The sequence below is a fragment of the Rissa tridactyla genome, chromosome 13 (genome assembly GCF_028500815.1).
Source record: "Rissa tridactyla isolate bRisTri1 chromosome 13, bRisTri1.patW.cur.20221130, whole genome shotgun sequence".
In the NCBI taxonomy this organism is placed as follows: Eukaryota; Metazoa; Chordata; class Aves; order Charadriiformes; family Laridae; genus Rissa; species Rissa tridactyla.
Window position 1 is genome coordinate 5686921 of NC_071478.1, and position 19006 is coordinate 5705926.

At 50.8% G+C, this 19006-nt stretch overlaps 1 protein-coding gene across 10 annotated transcripts in view; it reads right to left on the reverse strand.

The window, feature by feature from the left end:
• Positions 1-132: 132 nt before the first annotated feature.
• Positions 133-19006, reverse strand: part of PITPNM2 (phosphatidylinositol transfer protein membrane associated 2) — a 138400-nt gene continuing 119526 nt past the window's right edge. For 6 of the 10 annotated variants that reach the window (XM_054220109.1, XM_054220113.1, XM_054220107.1 and 3 more), the window contains 10 exons: positions 14023-14187; positions 11838-12041; positions 9890-10038; positions 7037-7153; positions 6173-6289; positions 5661-5809; positions 4838-4987; positions 4566-4749; positions 3152-3280; positions 133-2869 (listed from right to left, as the gene is read on the reverse strand). In XM_054220109.1, the coding sequence (XP_054076084.1) occupies positions 2525-2869; positions 3152-3280; positions 4566-4749; positions 4838-4987; positions 5661-5809; positions 6173-6289; positions 7037-7153; positions 9890-10038; positions 11838-12041; positions 14023-14187 (1709 nt within the window). In that variant the 3' untranslated portion in view covers positions 133-2524. The remainder of the gene's footprint in view (positions 2870-3151; positions 3281-4565; positions 4750-4837; positions 4988-5660; positions 5810-6172; positions 6290-7036; positions 7154-9889; positions 10039-11837; positions 12042-14022; positions 14188-19006) is intronic. The other 4 variants (XM_054220114.1, XM_054220115.1, XM_054220111.1 and 1 more) reach the window with 3 other exon arrangements.

A 19006-nucleotide genomic window follows, 5' to 3' on the forward strand; every position in this document is an offset into this window, starting at 1 on the left:
TTTATGTTGAACATTTACATTCGCCTCTGTTTTACACTATCTACACATAGGAAAATGTGAACATCTCGTCAGCATTGGAAAATGTACAGATCATGCCTTGGTTGTGGGCTTGGAGGAAAGTTGAATTTCGCAAAGGCCATATCCAAATTTACAGAAATGATTTTGTGATGTGGTTTGGTGACTTCACAGGATGGATTGTGGCTTGGCTTCCTACTCAGATGGCGTCTGATAGAACATTCGACTAGCAAAAAGCTGGGACAATTCACATAGTTTTTAAACCCAGTAAGCTCTGGATGTACATTCAGAGAGAGCTAAGCTGAGTCGGCAGAAAGGGAAGTCAGCTTTCGGTAACAAAAGTCATCAGATACATTCTGTAATTGAATAATTATCAAAGAGAAGTGGTTAAACATTTTGCAGTCAGGCTGCAAGATGTGGGAGATGCACTGGGCGGCAGGCGGGCAGTTGGGTTCGAGCACTCCACCGGCTCGGACGCCGTCGGCAGCTCAGCACTGTCCCTCCTCTGCCTCCGCTTCGACCCTCCAGCGCCACGAACACGAGATCTACCTTGGATGTCTGATGAGTTAGATTTGCCTACCGTGGCCCAGAGCCAATTAGCAGAGCAGCGTTCACAGTGCTGTGTGTCTCAGTGCGGCCGTCCTGCACTTCATATCGAAACTGTTAATAAAATGAAGCAGCCAGTCTAAAAAATTCTTTGTTATAAATAAGATCCTCATAAGTAGAAAGTGATATAAAGACGGGAAAGTGTGGTGGGGGAAAGCAGGGTTACACATAGTCGGGGAGCTCGGTAGGACTATAAAATCTCCACGTGAAGAGGCCAACTGGAGTCTAAATGGGCAGCCCGGAGCCCCCGGGGTGGCCGTCCCTCCGCCCTGGGCGGCGTGTGCAAGGAGGGAACTGGGCCCCGCGCCGGGGCTGACCCGGGAGGGACAGGACTAAGGGCCTTTTTGGCAAGCCCTCGCTCTAGGCACTGTTCTCCTCCGCTGCTGCAGAGCGATGCGCTCCCGTTCCTGTACCGCGCACCGTCTCGGTGTCACCGGGGACGCCGGCCGGCAGCGAGCGCTTCGCCCTGCGCACCAGCAGCTCCCCTCCGCCGCGCAGCCAGCCCTGGCTCGCTCCAGCAGCGCACAAACCATCAGCTCAGGCACATCCACTGAGAAACACACCAGGAAAATTAAGATATGGCCTTTTCTTAAGCTTGCCTGACATCGTTGGCACACTTCCTTACAGTCTCCTTACTGCTGGAAAAACTTCTGCACAGATTTTTTTTTTTTTTAAATATATACATATACATATATATACGTGTGTGTGCATATGTATATGCACATATGTATATATATACACACACACCCTGGCTTAGCAATATTTCATTGTCATGCACTACAAACAGTTAGGTGTAGCTACATGAGATGGTAACAGGTTTCCATTCTAAAAATCATCAGTGCAAAAAACAATGAGGTTTTACAGTTCAGTAACTACAGGTAAAAGAAGCGAGTCTAGTTCCCATGAAAGCTGCTACTGAACTTGGAGAGAACCTGGGAAGAAGAAAACGTCTCAGAGGTGGGTGTTGAGAGAGTCAGACCCTGCACTTGGATGAGAAGAACTGCAATGCAAATCTGGCTGCTGAGTGCCTTCAGCTGCTTCCAAATATACGGTGGTTACTTTTGGAAATATATAGCGAGAATATTTGGAGACTTTAACAGCAAATTAAGTGTCTGAGGTTTGCAACAGCTCAAACAAAATAGCTTGTATTCCTCTTTTAATAGGTCAACGCATTAAATTCCATCGGCTTCTAAAAGGTCTCTTTAAAAAATAACAGTAATAACAATAACAACCCCACTTTCTTGGGCGTGAATCTGCCGACATTCTGCCTCTACCAACAGCATCGATACATCTTTATGCTTTGCCACTGCACGTACTCCTTGAGAAAGTGGCTGAACTTGAAGCTCTTTGTACAGGTAAAGCTCTCGGTTGCTCTGCCTGGCACAGCCCACGATAAATCCCTCGCTTGGGGCTGTCTGTGCCAGGGAAACAGCGTGCTTTTTGAACCCCACACCCACCCTGTGCCCGCACCGGCAGAGCACCTCAGTCTGACTCCTGGGACAACCAAGAACAAGTTCCCCCAGCCTCATCCCCTGTTCCCGTGGCTCTGAGGACAGCTCTCGGTCACGCATATCGGAGCGATGGCTAACAAGGCGAGGAGGCACGTATTTACAGTCACTAAACCTGGATAAGAGAAGGAGGCAGGAGAGAGCGCGATCTTGACCTGGAGACTTTTCCCCCCAATTTCCAGCTGTTCCTTGGGCTCGTGCTGCACAAACCTGACGCTCCCGCTGCAAGGCCTGCACATTCTGCGTGGGAAACATCCCGTCTCTTCCCAGAATACCATGATGTTATTAGAGTAGCACCATATTTACCCTTCCAGCCCGTAACGCCGGCCTCGTCCCTCTTTCCTTTTGTTTTCTCCTCCGGTGGTTGCAGCCGACAGTCGCTGGCTCTGGCCTGGCTACTTCTGCCCCAAGAGGCCAGACTCCAGCCGGGATGCTGCACTCCGGCCCCAGCACCCCGTGGCGATGCTCATGCTTCTTTGGCTGCGTTCCCTGTCCCTCTCCTTGTCGCTGTCGGACTGGCTCTGGGTGCGCTCGGGGCGGTGGCCGGCGCTGCTGCCGGTGGCCGAAGGCTGGGAGGAGATGGTCCGCAGCAGGTGATTCCTCTTGCGCAGGAACTCAGTCTGGCTGGGCAGCCCGAAGCTGCCCTTCCGCAGCGCCATGCGCGTGGTGTTCTTGGCAGGGCGCGAGCGGTGGTTGTACTCCAGCTGGGCCAGGTGGGCCGCGTACCCCTCCGTGATGAACTGCGAGACAAGAGGGATGAGGGCAGGCGTTAAGAGGGATGGGACACGTTTCCCTGCTAGCCACCTGGCAGCCAAACGGGTTCACTGTGCCAGGTTCTCTGGGGTGACGTACAAGACGTGGAACCACTCAGACAGATGTGGTGGGTCCTGGTCTGTGGGACAGTTCCTGTCCTCTTGGCAAACACTAGCTCAGTCACCAGTCTGAAGATGACCGAATCCCCATCACCCTCCCATGGGAGGCCCTTGGCAGCGCCTCCGGGGCTCAGACAAGCTGGCTCCTACCTGACACTGGCTCTGCAGCTTCTTGGTGGGTCGGCCAACGATGTAGATGTGCGTGGGCGGGAGGCTGATGGAGCTGTACACGGAGATGTCCTTTGTAGATCCATATGCCGCATGGATCCTCATGTGGAGCTGTGGGGAGAGAAAGCAACACGCGGTCAGAGCATACGGGCGCCCCATGCTCAGCAGGCCAGGCTTTTTTTTTTTTTAAATAGCGTTTGTGGGAATCGCAGGTCAATAACTTATGTAAGTTCCCAGCTGGATAACGCAGCGCTGTGCAAAGTGCTAATTAACAGAGCTGGGGATGTTTACAGGCCAGAACAAGAGGAGTAACAGCAACGCGAAAGCAGATCTCCGCTTGCTGAGCCACAGCCTTTCCTTGAGGTCCGCGGGGGGCAGGGACGCCGCACACTTCACCGCCTGCTTGTTACTGGGGGAGAGGAGCTGTCTGCAACCCCCCCATGCAGTAATCATTAGCGGGGAGCGTTCCCCTCCACCGGCCGTGCTGCTGCATGCAATTCTGCTGGTTAACTCTGATGGGCAGAGGGAGAAGGGACAGGCAGCAAAATACTGCTGCTTTCCAGGGATTCGTCTGCCTCCGCTCCGAGCAGAGAGCAGCTCCTGGCCAACCCTTTCCTTAGTGGGCTGAAGCAGGAGCTGGCAGGGGAGGTGCGGACACCGGTGCCACCACAGACTTTGTCCCCGGAGCCACAGGCAGGCCAGGGAGACTGAAAGGAAAACTCTGACCCTGGTCACAAACTTGTTCTTCTGGAGGACAAGGGAGAGCAGGCAGCAAGTGAGGGCCAGCTGCTCCCACCACTGTGACACAGGCCAAAACGAGAGTCCAGGAGAGTTAACGAGGGGCTTTTCCTGCTATTCGAGGCAGGGCACAAGTGCTCAGGATGCTGGAAGTTCCTTCACTTGCCAGACAAAGAAAACCTCGTTTTACCTAGAGCTTTTCTGAGGCTCTGGGCTGAACGACGTTAAGACCTCCCCGGGGTCACACACTCGGGAAGATGCTCGATGCAGTCTCCCGCTGAGGCTGGGTGGAGCAAGGCCATTTTGGCAGCAGCTCCATGCCCTCTCAGACCTGCTGGTTACACCACAGGCAGCCAGGAAGCCACCAAACAGGTGAAAAAAGTGCACGTGTGGGGAACGGAGGCACCGCTGCCTCTGCTTCATTAGGCATTTGGTGTTGGAAGGACCAGTGATGAAATGGAGCAGTGCAGAGCAGAGATGACACAATTTAACAGCGCAGACACTTTTGTAGAGCAATAAAAGGATGAAAATAAAATGAACAGATTAATCTTCCACTGCGGGTCACATCGCTGCCAAGAGACTGGTGCTGACAGGGGCAATTGGACGAGGAGCAATCTAAACCCGTGCTACGATCGTATTTCAGCAGACCCAGGCTTACGTCCGTGATGAGGGATTTCAGGAAGTTGGCCTTGTGCCGCAGCGGGTCGTGAACGAGCCCATCGCAGAAGGAGACGATCCCATGGGGGAAGTTGTGCTGTGCTAACCACGCTACCACCCTCTGCTTCTGCATGTCGGGGCGGCCTGTGACATAGATAATGAGGTAGCCGAGGTCTTGCCAGTGCCTAGAAGGAAAGCCACAAGTCAATGGATCGCAGACCTTCAGCGATGTTGGGGTAAAATAGAGCGACTGCCCCAGCCCCTGCTGCTGACCTTACAACGTCAACCGCTCCGGCGCGGACTTTGGGGTCGCTGCCCATGATGGATACACTGGCTGCAAAGGAGCCGTCGATGCTGAACACCACAAACTCCGTCCCCTTCGGCAGGACCGTGATGTAGCTGTCCGCATACGTGTGGTCGCCCCTGAAAGGGATGCAGGTACTTCTAGGCATCAAGATATTCAGAAGGTATCACCAAGTCCCGCAGTGCACCACAAGCCCAAATCTGGCCCAAAGGGTCTAACAGCGATGCCACCCTCAGTTACAGCAGTGACAGGCACTGCATGAGGGCCTCTGTGTTAAAGTGGGGATGGAAATAGTACTCTGGCATCAGTGACTAATCAAAATACCTCCAGAAAACCATTGCTGGCATCACCACTGAGAAAATGTTCCCTTCCTTTCCCCTTCCAGAGCTCAACACCAGCAACTGGAGCTGAGCTGGAGCCCCTGGGCTGTGAATTATCACGAGTACAAAGTTCTGTCCCTCAAGGACAGATTTATGGCCTTCAAAATATGCTCAGCTGTGCAGTTTTGCAGATGACCGCGAGGCGATATGTCTTGTGGTGCGGAAGGCCTGCTCCTGCAGTGCGAGCTCAATTACCACGCTGTTGATGATGCAGGAGCCTGAATAAAACGTGGATCTTCCTCTTACAGCTGTAGAGTACAAACGGCTTTGTCCCTGGTTGCTGGCAAACCAGGCCCTGAACCCACCCAACACGCAGAGCTGCCCCTCTATGGAGGGGCCATGTTTTACAGTCATCAAATTCCTCTTTTGTTCCTCTTGCAAACCAAGCCCCAGCAGCCCAAGGGGACCTCACCTGACCACCATCTTGACGGGGTACACGCCAATGCCCAGACGCCGGTTCTCAGGGATGACATAAGAAATCCTGCCACTGCTGTTGCTGATCTCTGTGTCAAAGTAAACCCACTCTCCTGACGGCGGCTGGGTCATGATGTGAATGTCCACCTGCAAGGCAGGGTCAATGACAGCATTAAAGACACAGACAACTAGTACAGGCGAAACATGGGGACCTTCCACCCAAGCTCCTTTGGACGGCAGCAGGGCTGGGTCCTGCTTCCACCCGTTGCACTTCACAGATCGGAGCTGAGAAGCACGCAAACATCAGGATGCTGGAATGAAACCCGGCCTCGGTGGCAAAGACCTCTGTGATGGATACTGTTCCTGGCAGGGGGCATCACACAAGCTGGCCAAGATGCCAGGGTAGCAAACCCCATTAGCGACCAGGGGAGCACCGACCAGAATCGCCTCTGTCCCTGTCCCCCAGACTTTCCACCCCATGGTGCCCACCCCCCATAGCAGACACAGTACCTTTTCTCCTGTGAGTGTGACCATATCTAACGGACCGTACATAAACCTTCCGGTTAAGGTCTGGGGCCCATCTTCATTAGCGATGGTGTCATTTATCCTGTGGTTGGCTGTGACATTCTGCACAAGTCAAGGGGGAAAGTGGAAAAAAAAAAAAAAAAAAAAAGGAAAGAAATAAGTTTGCAGCGATGGACAGGAAATGCCCAATATAATGGACAAATCGGAGCGTGGGTTTCTCTGTGCCATTCCTCCCCTCCACCCACAGCTCTCAGCTTTAGAAAAGAATTTGACCTGTGTCAGAGGTGACTCCGTGCCCCGCACTGATGGGGCGGATTGGAGCGTACATGGCTGAAACGCCAATTTCAACGGCAGTTTGTATGTGCAATTCTGATACTGTCTATTAACTCTTACACTTTGGATTTAAGAAGCAATACAAGCAGCTGCCGAGAAATTTGCTGACATTGTTTCAGTTCTAGCAGAGAATTGCCCTCTTGCGGGAACTGGAGACATTTACTGGGAGCGAAGGGCATTTATCAAGCAGAGAACTGGCATTCTTGGACTTTGAAAGACATTCTGTCTCTTTCCCTGACCCACAGCCAACGCTTTCTGTATTTTACATAGACTCAAGGCCAAGAGCAGACCTTGCTGGTACAGATCTTTTGGGCCACTCTTTCACAACCACACGGGTAGGATAGAATCGATACAATCACTCATATACACCAGCACTGCAACGGGATCCTCTGTCTCTGCTGCGGACAGACGCAGCCATGCCCATGCTGCCCGCCTTCAGCGCTGTTCTTCCAGCCCAAATCAAAACCCCTCTACGTGACCACGCTCCCGCCTGCCGCAGCCCCCAAACACCCTTACCCGGAGCTTCACGTGCGTCCTCTTGCGGAGCCACTTCTCGCGGGGCTTGGAGGGGGTGAAGACAGACACCTCTTTCCCATCCAGTTCCAAAACGCTTGAGTTCTCGTGCCTCATCACCTGCGGGAGGACAGATCCCACCGAGACATCAGCCGCTTGCACAGTGACCTCCCTCCTCCCGTCCCCCGCCCCGTCCGCATCTCCCACGCCAGCGCTGAGTAAGGGCAACGCCTGGACAGAGGTGGCCTGAGTCTTCCCACTGGGCATTTGGTTTGCCAGCTGGCAGGTTTTACTGGCTGCTCCCTTAATTGCAGGGACAAGTGGTCTCTTCCGAACTAGCAAAGCCTGCGGCCAGCACTGACTTAGTCCTGGCTGGGACACAGGTTGTTTAGACAGTCAGGAGGTACAAAACTGCCTCAAACGCAGCAGGACAAGCTCTGCGCTTAGATATCTGCCCTTCCTCAAGGCGTTCATCAGTCTCTTCCCATGTTCTGCAAGGGACCCCCCTCCTTCAAATGCACATTTTCTGCCATTCCCGTAACAGATCCAGCACCCGCTGCCCTGACCAGCCTCGTGCCGACAGGTGCCATTCCCTCAGCTTTTCTTACTTCTGTTTGAACACGTTTTGGCCTGCTCCTGCCCTCCCGTCCTCTCATTCTGAGAGGAGACAAAACCATTGATTTAACCCCAGTGGAGGCACACAGGGGTCTGCCTCGGCCATGCACGAGGCAGAGCCCAGGGTGTCTGTCCATCCTGACCCTGTCTCCGAGGCTGCCAGGGCTCAAGGACTTTGTGCTGGTGGGATGTCACTGCACCAAAGCAAGGATCAGGGAGGGTGCAAGGCGATACCCACCAGCCAGCCTTTGGAGGCGATTCCCGCCTGTCACCAGGGATGCAGAAGCAGGATTAGATCCTACCTAGGCTGCTCTTAAGCTCTAGAAGGGAAAGGTAAGAGTAACACCCTAGAGCCCAAAGGTGAGGGGACATGTCAAAGACTGCTGTAAGACTGGGAAGTGACCCTGGGAGGCCTCTTAAATGTAGGCTCTTTTACAAGGTCTTGAACATATTTTGTGCGGTCACCAGCTCTCCAGCTGATCCAGGCTGTAGCGGTCTGACTCACACCAGGTCGCTCTGCAGAGCTGAAGCTGTTTTTCTTCCAAAGAAATGGAAAAAGGACCCCAGGGAGGATGAGCTTGCTGGCAAGGGAGTTTATGGAAACCCAAGGTAAACAAAGTAACAAGTTTTACTGAAAATTATTTAAATCGGGAATCTATTTTGAGTTCTATTTGGGCTTGTTTTAACAAGCCTTTGGAGGCTAAAACTATTCAACAGCTTGCTTTTATATTTTGTACGGAGATGACTTTCAAATGCGATTAGAAACAAGTCCTTATTAGGGGAAGAAGTGGTGTGGCGCTCTGGAAGGACAGCGAGAAGACAGGGAAAAAGAAAAATCCCGGTCTCAAGACAGAGACAAGTGAGTAGAGACAGGCACCGGGGAAGAGTGGTCCCGAACTACCCAGGCAGCCCGTCCGGCTCTGAATGGATGGAGAGGTACCTCAAGCCGCAAGACACGAAGCACCACGCTGTGCTAGAGACCCAGGTTTGGGCTGAATCCCGAGTAACTGGCTATTTCTTGAGTAGAGCATTTTGTGTACGAGACTGTCACGACTGTTCCTACTCACGCATAGTTACAAGTCTCTCTCTCTCTTCATCCCCCTTAGGCTCGAGTTCGATCTGGGGCTGAGGTTTCAAAGTAGCTGATGCGGCAAGGTGTGTGCAAGCACAGAGGTGCCTCGCTGGGCTAGACACAGCCCAGGAAGAAAGGGTCTCACTGGATTATCGCTACCGCTCAGCTGCCACAAGCACTGTCATCTCTGTTGTTTATGGTTCCCACACTATTTGGAAGACAGCACTGGAAGAAAGTTTGCCAACAGAGTCATAAATAATTGAGAGCTGCAGCCGAGGAGGCTGGAAGAGAGCGGTGACGGCTTAACAGCCGAGCTAACACAAAGCAAGCCCAAGCGCCGAAGTGGGCAACATAATCCACAGAGTTGCTTTTAGTTTTGTTTCTTCCAATTCCATTCTTTAAGTACCATTCCTTGGGGGGTTCGCACTCTGTAAGGCAAATAACGCCCCCTCATCCCCAAGGAACTGAAGGAAGAATATTTATTTTTAGGAAAAACATGTTTTCAACAGTAGATTTAAATATAGGTTGCTAAAGTCTGAGATGTCAGACTCCAGACACCAGCGATCCCCATTCTCCCATCCCCAAGAGAACTGCTTTGTACTGGAGGAACAAAGACTAAATCCCAGTGCAGTGACGACGGTCTGAGTTCCTAGAGGAGACCACAATAACACAGAAAGCCAGAACGGAGAACCAAACTGTCTGTCAACTAATCTCAAATTCATACAAAACTTCTCCTTTGGTTTTGTTGTGTTTGGTGCTATTTTTATTTGTACATCAAGAAGTTTTCTTTAAGTTTCAGACTCAAGATCCAAACTTGCACACACGCAGAACAGCTCACTTCAAGAAATGAGCGCCACTGACTTTTACCACTCGGATGTGATAAGAAACACATCCTTGGCGAGCCCATCTGAAACCTGCTCTGATGCTAAAACCCAGCCCAAAACTAACCAGGTGTGCCAGCGCACGTCTGTGAAGTTTGAGTGGGCGCAGCTCCACTAACACCGCAGGTGAGGAATAAAACAAAGGGAAAGAAAATGGATCTACAGTGGCAAAGGGTATTTTTTTATCTCTACGTGTCAATGAGAGTTATGAAAGGTGCAGTGAAAAAAAGAAAGAGCCCAAAATATTTTTCAGCCCAAGGGAGAGTGGGGGAGGGAGGACGACTGTACCTGTCTCAGCAAGAAGGAGACAACGTCTGTGGACTCCCAGTAGCTCGCATGGAAGAGGTGCGGCAAAGCGACCGTGGGGAAAGCCGTCAGAGCGTCAGGACAGTAGAGAGCGTAGTCGATCCTTTTGGTTCCCCACCACTTGGCAGCAACTAGAAGCAAAAGACTCGTTCAGGCAAAGGGGGTTCACACGCACGCGCGGTCTCCGTCACAAATGGTATTTCGAGGCTCTGGCTCCTCGCTCCAGGTATGCCGGGAGGTTGCTCCCTGGCTGGTCACACTGCTAAGAGGGAACAACCGACCCAGGGCTCAGTGTTTGCTCAACCCAAGGGAGGAACACACAGAGGCACCACCACTTAAGCTCTCCTTTATTTAAGTAAATAGGAAGGCACTAGAGGGCAGGTATTAATTGGCTCTTAGTCCAGACCCTGGGGAGGGGTCCAGGGCTCATGTGCAATGAGCCAAAACAGAAGACAAGAACACATCTCCCTGGAGCTGTGTAAGGAAGGGTGTGCATGCTCTGCCCACCACAGTACATGCCCAGGCCATCCACGGTCCCACTTCCAACGCATTTAGCTTTCACCAAGGAATAAAAGACTCTATAGTACCCAGGTATTGGCCATACTAAAGAGCATCTAAATACTGGGAACCCACGTGAGATGCTAAAAGGCACCACAAGGCAGAGCATATGGCACATGCTGCTGGGACTGGCAGTCCCCAGCACGTCCTGGTTGCCCTCCTGGGCTACTACGTTGTAGGCAATGGAGACATCCAGCCCAGCCTCCCCAGGAGCACAGCCTCTGCAGTGGCCAACGAGAAAAGTGTCCAGGGGTGCCAGGAAACCATTGCACAGGGGACCGAAAAATACATCGGGATTTTGGGTGAATAAGGTTACAGACAACGCAGAAGAGTTTCTCCCTCGGGGAGTCAACAACTTGCACATCAGTGATCGACAGCCACCCATGGGACACCACCACATTTCAATGCTGCCCTGAACTCTGCCCACGCACACATCCTTCCCGACTCCCTAGCAATGAACACGTCTCAGCCCAAAGCCTCAGACCCCAAAGGCATGGGCTGCTTTCCCAGCAGTAAGGAGTCCTCAACCCCCGCGCGCTCTGGCATGGAAAAGCACCCATGGAAAGAGAAGACGGATCAGATCAAGAGAGCAATAGGAGGAGCTATGTTTGCATGCAGGATGCAAGCTGGGGCTTTGACAAGAGCTTTCTCAAGCTTGGTTTTTCTCTGTGACAATGTTCCTTTTTACAGACTTCCAGGAAAGCTGCCAGATATAAGGTATGATCCCCTCTTGCTGAAGGATGTCTAGCTGGTGATAAGCAAAGATGCTGAACTGGAAAAATAGATCCACCAGCTCCTTCCAGAGACCTACACAAAGCTCCCACCACAGCAACGTGCAGAGGGTTATGGCATCGGCACATCCCTTTGGTCCAGCCCTGGCTGCGCTGAGTGCCCGGGGCCGTCCTCATCCTAATGGTCCTCGCTTTTCTGAAGAGGAAAGGAGGAGGAGGGCACTGATGGATCAACATGGCATTTCCAGAGCACACCGGCACCTCCTCACAGATATTTCTGTCTCCCTGTCTTCCAAATTGGCAGCTCCTGGTCACGTCCCAACCTTTCACTTCTCATGCAAGTCCCCAGCTTGGGTAATTTCAGATTCTTTGTAGGAAGCAGACAGGATTTACTCTTCCATGCTCAAAAGACAGCGGTGGAGGCAGAAGCACTGTCCCCGCAGCTCTGCCCAGAAGAACTCCTGCTCTTGCCAAGTTGTTAGCCGTGTTATGATCGATCTTTGGAGCAAAGTGACAGAAATACTTGTTAAAATGCAATCAGAAATTGCAAGTGCCTCAGTGAAAGAGCATAGATTTGCTGTGAAGTTCTGTGACTATCGAATGAGAGAGGAGGTCGACCGGAGTGGATCTCTCCGGAATACCTGTCTTGATGTCCAGGTCGGGTATCCGAAGAGCACAGTCTGCAGCCTGACTCCACGGCCCTTTGAGCTTTCTTCCCTTCGAAGGGATTTCATGTTTATGCTGTCTAAGTCTCTTGGACGAGGTTTGGGTAGGGGATTTGTGAGGGAGGGCAAGTTGGGACAGAAGGCTAAACCCTCTACAATGATTAACTTGGTGTTTGGTTTCTAAAAGGAAAAATAAAATTAAAAAAAAAAAAAAGCAGAAATCACACTTCTTATTATGGCACACACATGCCGCAGGCAACACCGGTTTCATCCTCCAGAAATTCACAGTGCGAGGGAAGCTGCACCCTTGGGAGGGCTCCCGGGAGGGAGCCATGGATTTGCAGCGCCCCTCTGGACCTCCTCCGTCTCTCCCTGCGGGATAAGCACGGACCACATCCAACCCTCAGTGCCGCAGCTCCACATTAATGCCGCGCTAGGAAGGTCGAGCGCAAGAGCGGCAAAGCCAGAGCCAGGGCTCAGAGGACACGTCAGCCCTTGGGAGGTGAAGGAAAGGGCTGCGACAGCCCGTGGGACAGGCTGCACGTGGGGTCAGGGCACGTGCGCAGCCCGCAACGGGGCCAGACTCTTCCTCTCTGGTCTCAGAAACAGGTTTTGGCGGCTGTGAAGCACGTGGAGGAATAAATTACACAAACCAGAAGCTAAATAATCAGGGGGGAACGCGAGGAAGGCAAAGAGAGGCAAGCGTTGCGTGGGCCTGATCCTGCCGTGAGCTCGCAGAGGCAGCATCCCTCCGTCGCGTCGTGTGGGCCCTCAGGCATCACCCCGGCGTAAACACTTCATAGCCAACAACCACCGCCCCCCGCTTCCCATCCCGGCCGGCCGAGCTCGGCAACTCTCCATGGGCGTGAAACCAGCACAACACAAACACCTTCTCCCCCAGGAGCCTGCTTCCCAAGCACATTAATATTTAGCAAGCGGTTGGCAAGATGTCTGACCAGGACAGACACAAGAACGCACGCAGGAGTGCGGTGTCAGCTCTCGGATGCACTTTGGGAAAGAAAAACTCACTTGTCAGAGCGCAGGTAGTTTATTCCTGCTGCTGAGTGTTGCCTCAAACAGGGTAAAAAATTACAGCAACCCCTGACCAGCACCCACAGACCTTCAGTAACTAACACTTGCCTCAGGGAGCATTATTAACCTTAGCAATTAATTATGAAGTGAGTTGTTCATCGCCCGGTAGTCTAACGTGCCGGGAATGGAGTATCTCTAAATTTTTGCCACCTTCTGGAACAATAGTTTGGGCTGAAGGTTTTTTTGATGTGGTGTGTGTGTCATTTTGTTTTGGGGTTTTTTGTTTTGGTTTTTTTTTTTTTCATAATAATTATTATTATTTTAAATTTGCTTGGTTTTCAGCCTTTTCTGGTCTGAGTTATCAGAGGTCCCTGAGAACACAGACTGCTAATCTCACACTTCAGCTGAAATGAAGAAGGGGCTGAACCTTTAACAAAGGCTGCTGTTCTCCACTGCATTAGCTGAGAAGTTATACAGGTCTTGGGGAAAAATAACAAATAAAAAATCCCTTTCATCCCTCACTCAGCTCTGGGATACGGGTCGTAACTGGCTGAGTCTCTGAGCTGCCCTGTGGGCTGAATTTCTAATGCAAAGTAATAAATAACCCAAACCTGTTTTTCCCTTTCGGCATTACAGAGGGGCTTACTCATCCCCATTTTTGTGGACGACATGTAAGTGATCTGCATCAAGCCACATGCCACGTCCTGCATTATCAGTCTGGCACTGCTGATCCCTACCAGTTCTGCGTGACTTTATCAACAGCAGCGCAGGAACACCCCTTTGGATTAACCCTCAGCACGCACAGCAGCCAAATGGTGCTCAGGGTTCTGAATTATTATTACATTTTTTTGAATAATTTATCACCAGCACAGTCCAATGGGCATAACAGAGCGGTACCCCCTGTATTATAATCAAATATATCATCTGTTCCTCCAGGGGATACCATAACACACGGCACTGACTACAGCGAAACCGGGCGAAGGCGGAAAAATTCCAACTTTTTGTTATAAATGGAAAGCGTAACCCCAGACAGACAGACAGACGGAAGCTGCGTGGCTCTGGCCGGTGCGTGGCGCTGAGAGAGCGGTGCGGCAGCGAGCGGGAGTCTCGGAGGGGGCGAAACACTTACTGTTGGCTATGTTGGAAGCAGTGTAACTGTCTGCCATTCCTGAGACCTGGCTGGCAATGCTGATCTCACTGGCTCTCCGGAAGCCCCTGAACTGAGGGGCTGAAATGGGGGTGGACAGGGACGCGCTTTCCATGAAGACGGCACCATGAGACTGAACAACATCTGCTACAAAGTTGAAACAGGGAAATCAAAATATTAGACCAACAGACAGAGGCTGGGCAAGATGAACTCGAGGGGAGGAAGGAGGCAAACAAGGCTGGGAGATGCAAAAAACCTTTCAGAACTGATCGGAATGAAAAAAAAACATTTCATCAGAGCTCTGGTTTGAAAAGAAAGCAAACACCACAGCAGGCAAAGAGACGCGTGGCTGGAGGAGCAGTCTTTGATTGAGAGAAGCAAAATAAGTAGCTCAAAAACCAAATCCAAAACCCCAAAGAAAAATCCAGGCAGACTTACTCAAGCAGCAATAACAGAAGCATGTGTCATACATACAGATGTGAATATACGCAACTTTATATATTCACATCGAGACAAAATAATCAAGGTAAGGAGAACAACAAAAAACAACCTCAGAAAGGGGATATTTGTTTTCTTGAAACATTTAGACTTAAATTAACATCTCCGAGATAAAAGCATCGATGCAAAAAAATAAAAAAAAATAAAATCAAGAAAACATTTTCATGCCTGGCAGGGACTAAATTTGAACTTGTATTTTATTGCTAATGGATACAGCCAACACTGGTTAAACTAAAGTAAGGGCTATTGCAAGAAAGGAGTCTGGTGCTGAGCACTTACATCTCCAATCGGTGTTGGTGGATCGGGGAGCGCTCAGTCTCTGTGAAAACAGAGCTTCTTTTGTACAAGGTGCAACTCTGGATTTTTAGATCCCAACCTGAGGTTTACCAAGTGTGGCCTAACCCTTTAGTACATAAATACAGAAAAGGAGGATTGAAAGGCATGCTCAGGTGGACCTTCTACATGTATTGGAGGGAAATGGACCTAATACGGTCAGGACTGGCAAACCGAGAGATGCTGAAAGTCACGATAAAATCTCTGCATTTCAGTTTTCTCCCCTCTGTGGATGCTATGAGGTCGAATGAAGCATCTGTGAGATACCCCACGATCCTGCCCTGCAGAGGGTTTGTAATGCCGATACCAAGTACTTCATAGCAGGCGGCACCGGTACGACACCGACATGCAAAAGCAAAGCTACTTGCTACCATTTTAACATTGCCCACCTCTGCTGTACCTGAGGAGCAGCACCTGAACTTTATTCCCGGGTATCTGACAGGGCACGGGTTTGTGCCCAGCCAGGCAGCAGATGCCACGGGGAATGCAGGTACGCTACTCCCACACACCAACATCCTCTGCCTATTTCAGCCACTTTAGATATCCTTGGATTTCATCCCAGTGTGTGGTTGACATAGGGCGTTGTTTCGGCAACTGGTTTATTTTAATATCGATCTTTTTTGCTTGCGGCTACTGATTTGCTTCCTCCGATCTCTCAGTTCACAGCAGCAGTGTCTGTGCCCACACAAATCCTGCTGCAGCAGAGGGAAAGGGAACGCATGAAGCAGAAAATGTGTAGCTAAGGGTTGGTAAAAGAGTTCTGTTCTCTGCAGGGAAAATCAGGCCACAAGCTGCTCTGTGTAAAAGCTTCGTGGACTGCAAGATCTGAGCCCTAGCGGGAGCCTGACCTGATGATGAGCTGCACACACTGCCCACGTTGTGCTTGAAAGGCCATTACCAGCATCACTTTCTCAGCACCTTCCTCCTCTTTTCACCTTGCCTTGAGCTGCTGGCTGTCAAGACTGCTACCGGTGCCCGCGATCCAGCCAGCCCCACCGGGCCAGCATGGCTTTCTCACTGCAGAAAGCACCAGCACAAGCAAGAGGAGACAATTCAAGCAGAGGCTGTACTCGGAGAACATGAGCCAAGCCAGGAGCTGCGTTCAGCCCCACAAAGGTCTCAAGGGTAAAGGGTCTTATTCCCATTGCTGCATGACCTGGGGCAAACCTCTCGTCTCTTCCCTGCTTACCCCGTCCTCTCCTTTCCCTTGTTTATACAGACTATGAGATCCTTCTGCAATCATACCCTTGTGCGGTAACGCCCATGATGACCATCGGCTTCCCTCAACTTGGTCAGATGCAATGAGAGCTTTGGCTTTGTCTGCACTAGGAAAAATGCCAGGTTCAGGTTTAAGTAACACCTACCAGCGAAGCCTGAACTTCTTCCTCTCCCTTAAATATAAAACATCTGTGGTTTGAATTAGGAAGCAGCTGGAAGGCACACTAATGAGTGTTACAGCAATGCTACACAGGAGAAAAGGCTGGGCCAAATGTGGTGCTGCCTGGGTCGATCATGGCTCCAGCTCCATTAACGTATCACCACTTGTCTCTGCCTGAATTTTATCTCCTTTTTCAAGAACTCATAAAGTGGCATGAGAATAAAGACAGAAACAGTGGTATTTGGGGCTGGCTCTTTTTAGTCAGTCTCGCTTTCCTGGGCCTGACTGGGGATTTTTGAATACAATGAGTTTGAAACAAAAAACCCCAACCTCAACAGCCCTTCCAATACCATCCCAGCTAGTGTCACCAGAGGAGTAATTTTCTCTCCTATAAAAGCCTGAACTGTTTTAGTGCTGCTGAACTGTTCAGTTTATTATCGCCCATGTCGGTGGCAGGAGTCTGCTCTGCAGGGGATGAAGAGCTCGCTCCCATGACTCCAGCCCACTCAGGTTTCTCCCTTTTTTTCCAAGATACACACCCTGAAAAAGGACAGTTTCTAAGGAAAAACAAGGGCCAGGAAAAGGCAGGGCAGGAAGCGTAGACAGAAAACCCGTTTTATGCATTACTGCCCCTTCAGCCAAGCTTCCTCGACTCCAAAGCTGCAGTGACAGCGACTTCCAGATGAAACACTGGGACTTGACTCAAGGGAAGAAAAATCCTAATAAGATATTTCCTTAACTCCATGTATTCGTTGCGCTAAATCCCATGTGCAGCACCACTCTTGCAATTTTGAAACCAAGGGGGCTTTCTTGGGGAACGCGGGGACCAGGCTGAGATGTCGCAGATGCTGCCGTGCCAGCACAGACTGACCCCGGCACTGCAGCCGCTCCGGCTCCTAAAGGGCCACGTCCTCTGCGCTGCAGAGGTGACATCCCCGGCCACAACTCAGGTCCTGACAATCGCAGGGGGGTTTTTCAGGCAAGCACTTTGAGCCCTGGGTGAAGTCGGATGGCTGGACAAGGCCGAGCAGAAGCAAGACTTTCGTCAAAATTAGCTGTTCATTTTGGTCACTAGATAAGGACAGAGGTGTCCTCGGTCTACTGCGCTGGCTGAAGTGTACTTTGTACCTTGTCTGAAGGGAGACTTTATCAGAACGAGGAAGCTTCAGGAAGAGGAGACCTGGCTGGAGCGGTGCCCTGAGCACCCTCTCTCTCTCCCAGCGAAGGACCTGCCGCTGCTCGACCGGCGGCACACACACGGCCAGTGCAATGACCCCAGATTTAACTGCGCTGCCAGAAGAGGTGACATAAGAAGCAAAATCACATTTTTTTTTTGCCTAGCTATGGTTCTTTAATACTCATTTCAGTGCTATGCCTTTTCATTTATGGACTCGTTTGTCAATGTTCTTACTAATTGTTTCCCACTAAGTGAACGGCACCGGGCCATCCTCTAATGTACTGCTGGCACTGAGTTAAGTCCTTGGGGTATCTGAATGGCAGATTTCAATATAAGCTATTTGCAGGCTGAGCTGTGGCACTGAAGCGGGAAATACTGAAAGCAATCAAAACCATGTAAAGTTCAATAACAATAAAAAAAATAATAGAAAAGCCAGCCAGCGGCTCAGCACAGGCCAGACCCTGCTTGCACTGGAGTCACTGGTCACTCTGCAGTCACTACCCTGAGATCAAGAGCAACATGGACTTCTGTTGTCCCTAAGTTTTTATGATTCTGGAGATTTCCCGCAATCCAGTGGCTCGACTGGGATTCAGCAGTTGCTACAGTCAAGCCAAGCACTGCTTGGCCACACTGTGCTCTTGACACACAAGGTAAAGAGCAGAGAAGCTTCGAAAAGCTCTGTGCTGACAGCAAGAAATATCAGATGACAGCCACACAGCATTTCATCAGTGACCTCCAAAGTGATTAATTAATAGTGCCAGATCCTTTCCCTCTGCTTTGTTACAGAACATCACAGCACAGGCAACATGGCAACTGCATACCTACAAATCATCTACATCTTCAAAAGACAAAGGGAGAGACTGGAATAGTCCGCAGTGTTGCCATCCTGTATGACCACATAACGTACTGGACTGCTCATAAACAGCAAGGGTCAGCTTGTTAAAAACAAAGCAGCAGAACGAAGCTCTCAATGCAAAACACTGAAAAAGGGGTTAGAATGGGCAAGTAAGACACATGGGGATGAAAAAACGAAAACGAAGTCAAGACTCATTAAAATCGCAGATGTAGCACCAGCCACAACCAGAATAAATGAGGCCATGCAGCATTTATGATGGAAAATAAGGCAAAACAAACGCATCAAACTTTGCTTTTAAGGCAGAAGTCGAGAAATTAATTTTAAAAAGCCAACATGTATAGCCACCTTGGGGTCTGAAAACCTCATTCACTGTATTCAGCAGAGCTGAGCCACAAGGAGTGTCCAAACATGAAACACTCAAATGGACAAAATCTGTTCTGACATAAACTAGACTTCTGGCCACGGCGCAGTGTAGCTGACGGCTGGGGATCCTGCACACGGCGTGCACCACGCGAGCAGGGCCACCCAGGGACTCTGTCCTGCTGTGCCAAAGCCTCTTTCCAGCAGCACAGCCGCCACCGACGGACAAACGCAAGTACGTGGCAGCAGTCTCCCCTTCCAGCATCAACACTGGAATGGGACAAAGTCTGTTAATTCCAACTCGTTCTTTGCATGGTGGGTCTCCCAGACCAGGCCTACCCAAGCATGATCCCAAGTGGTTATT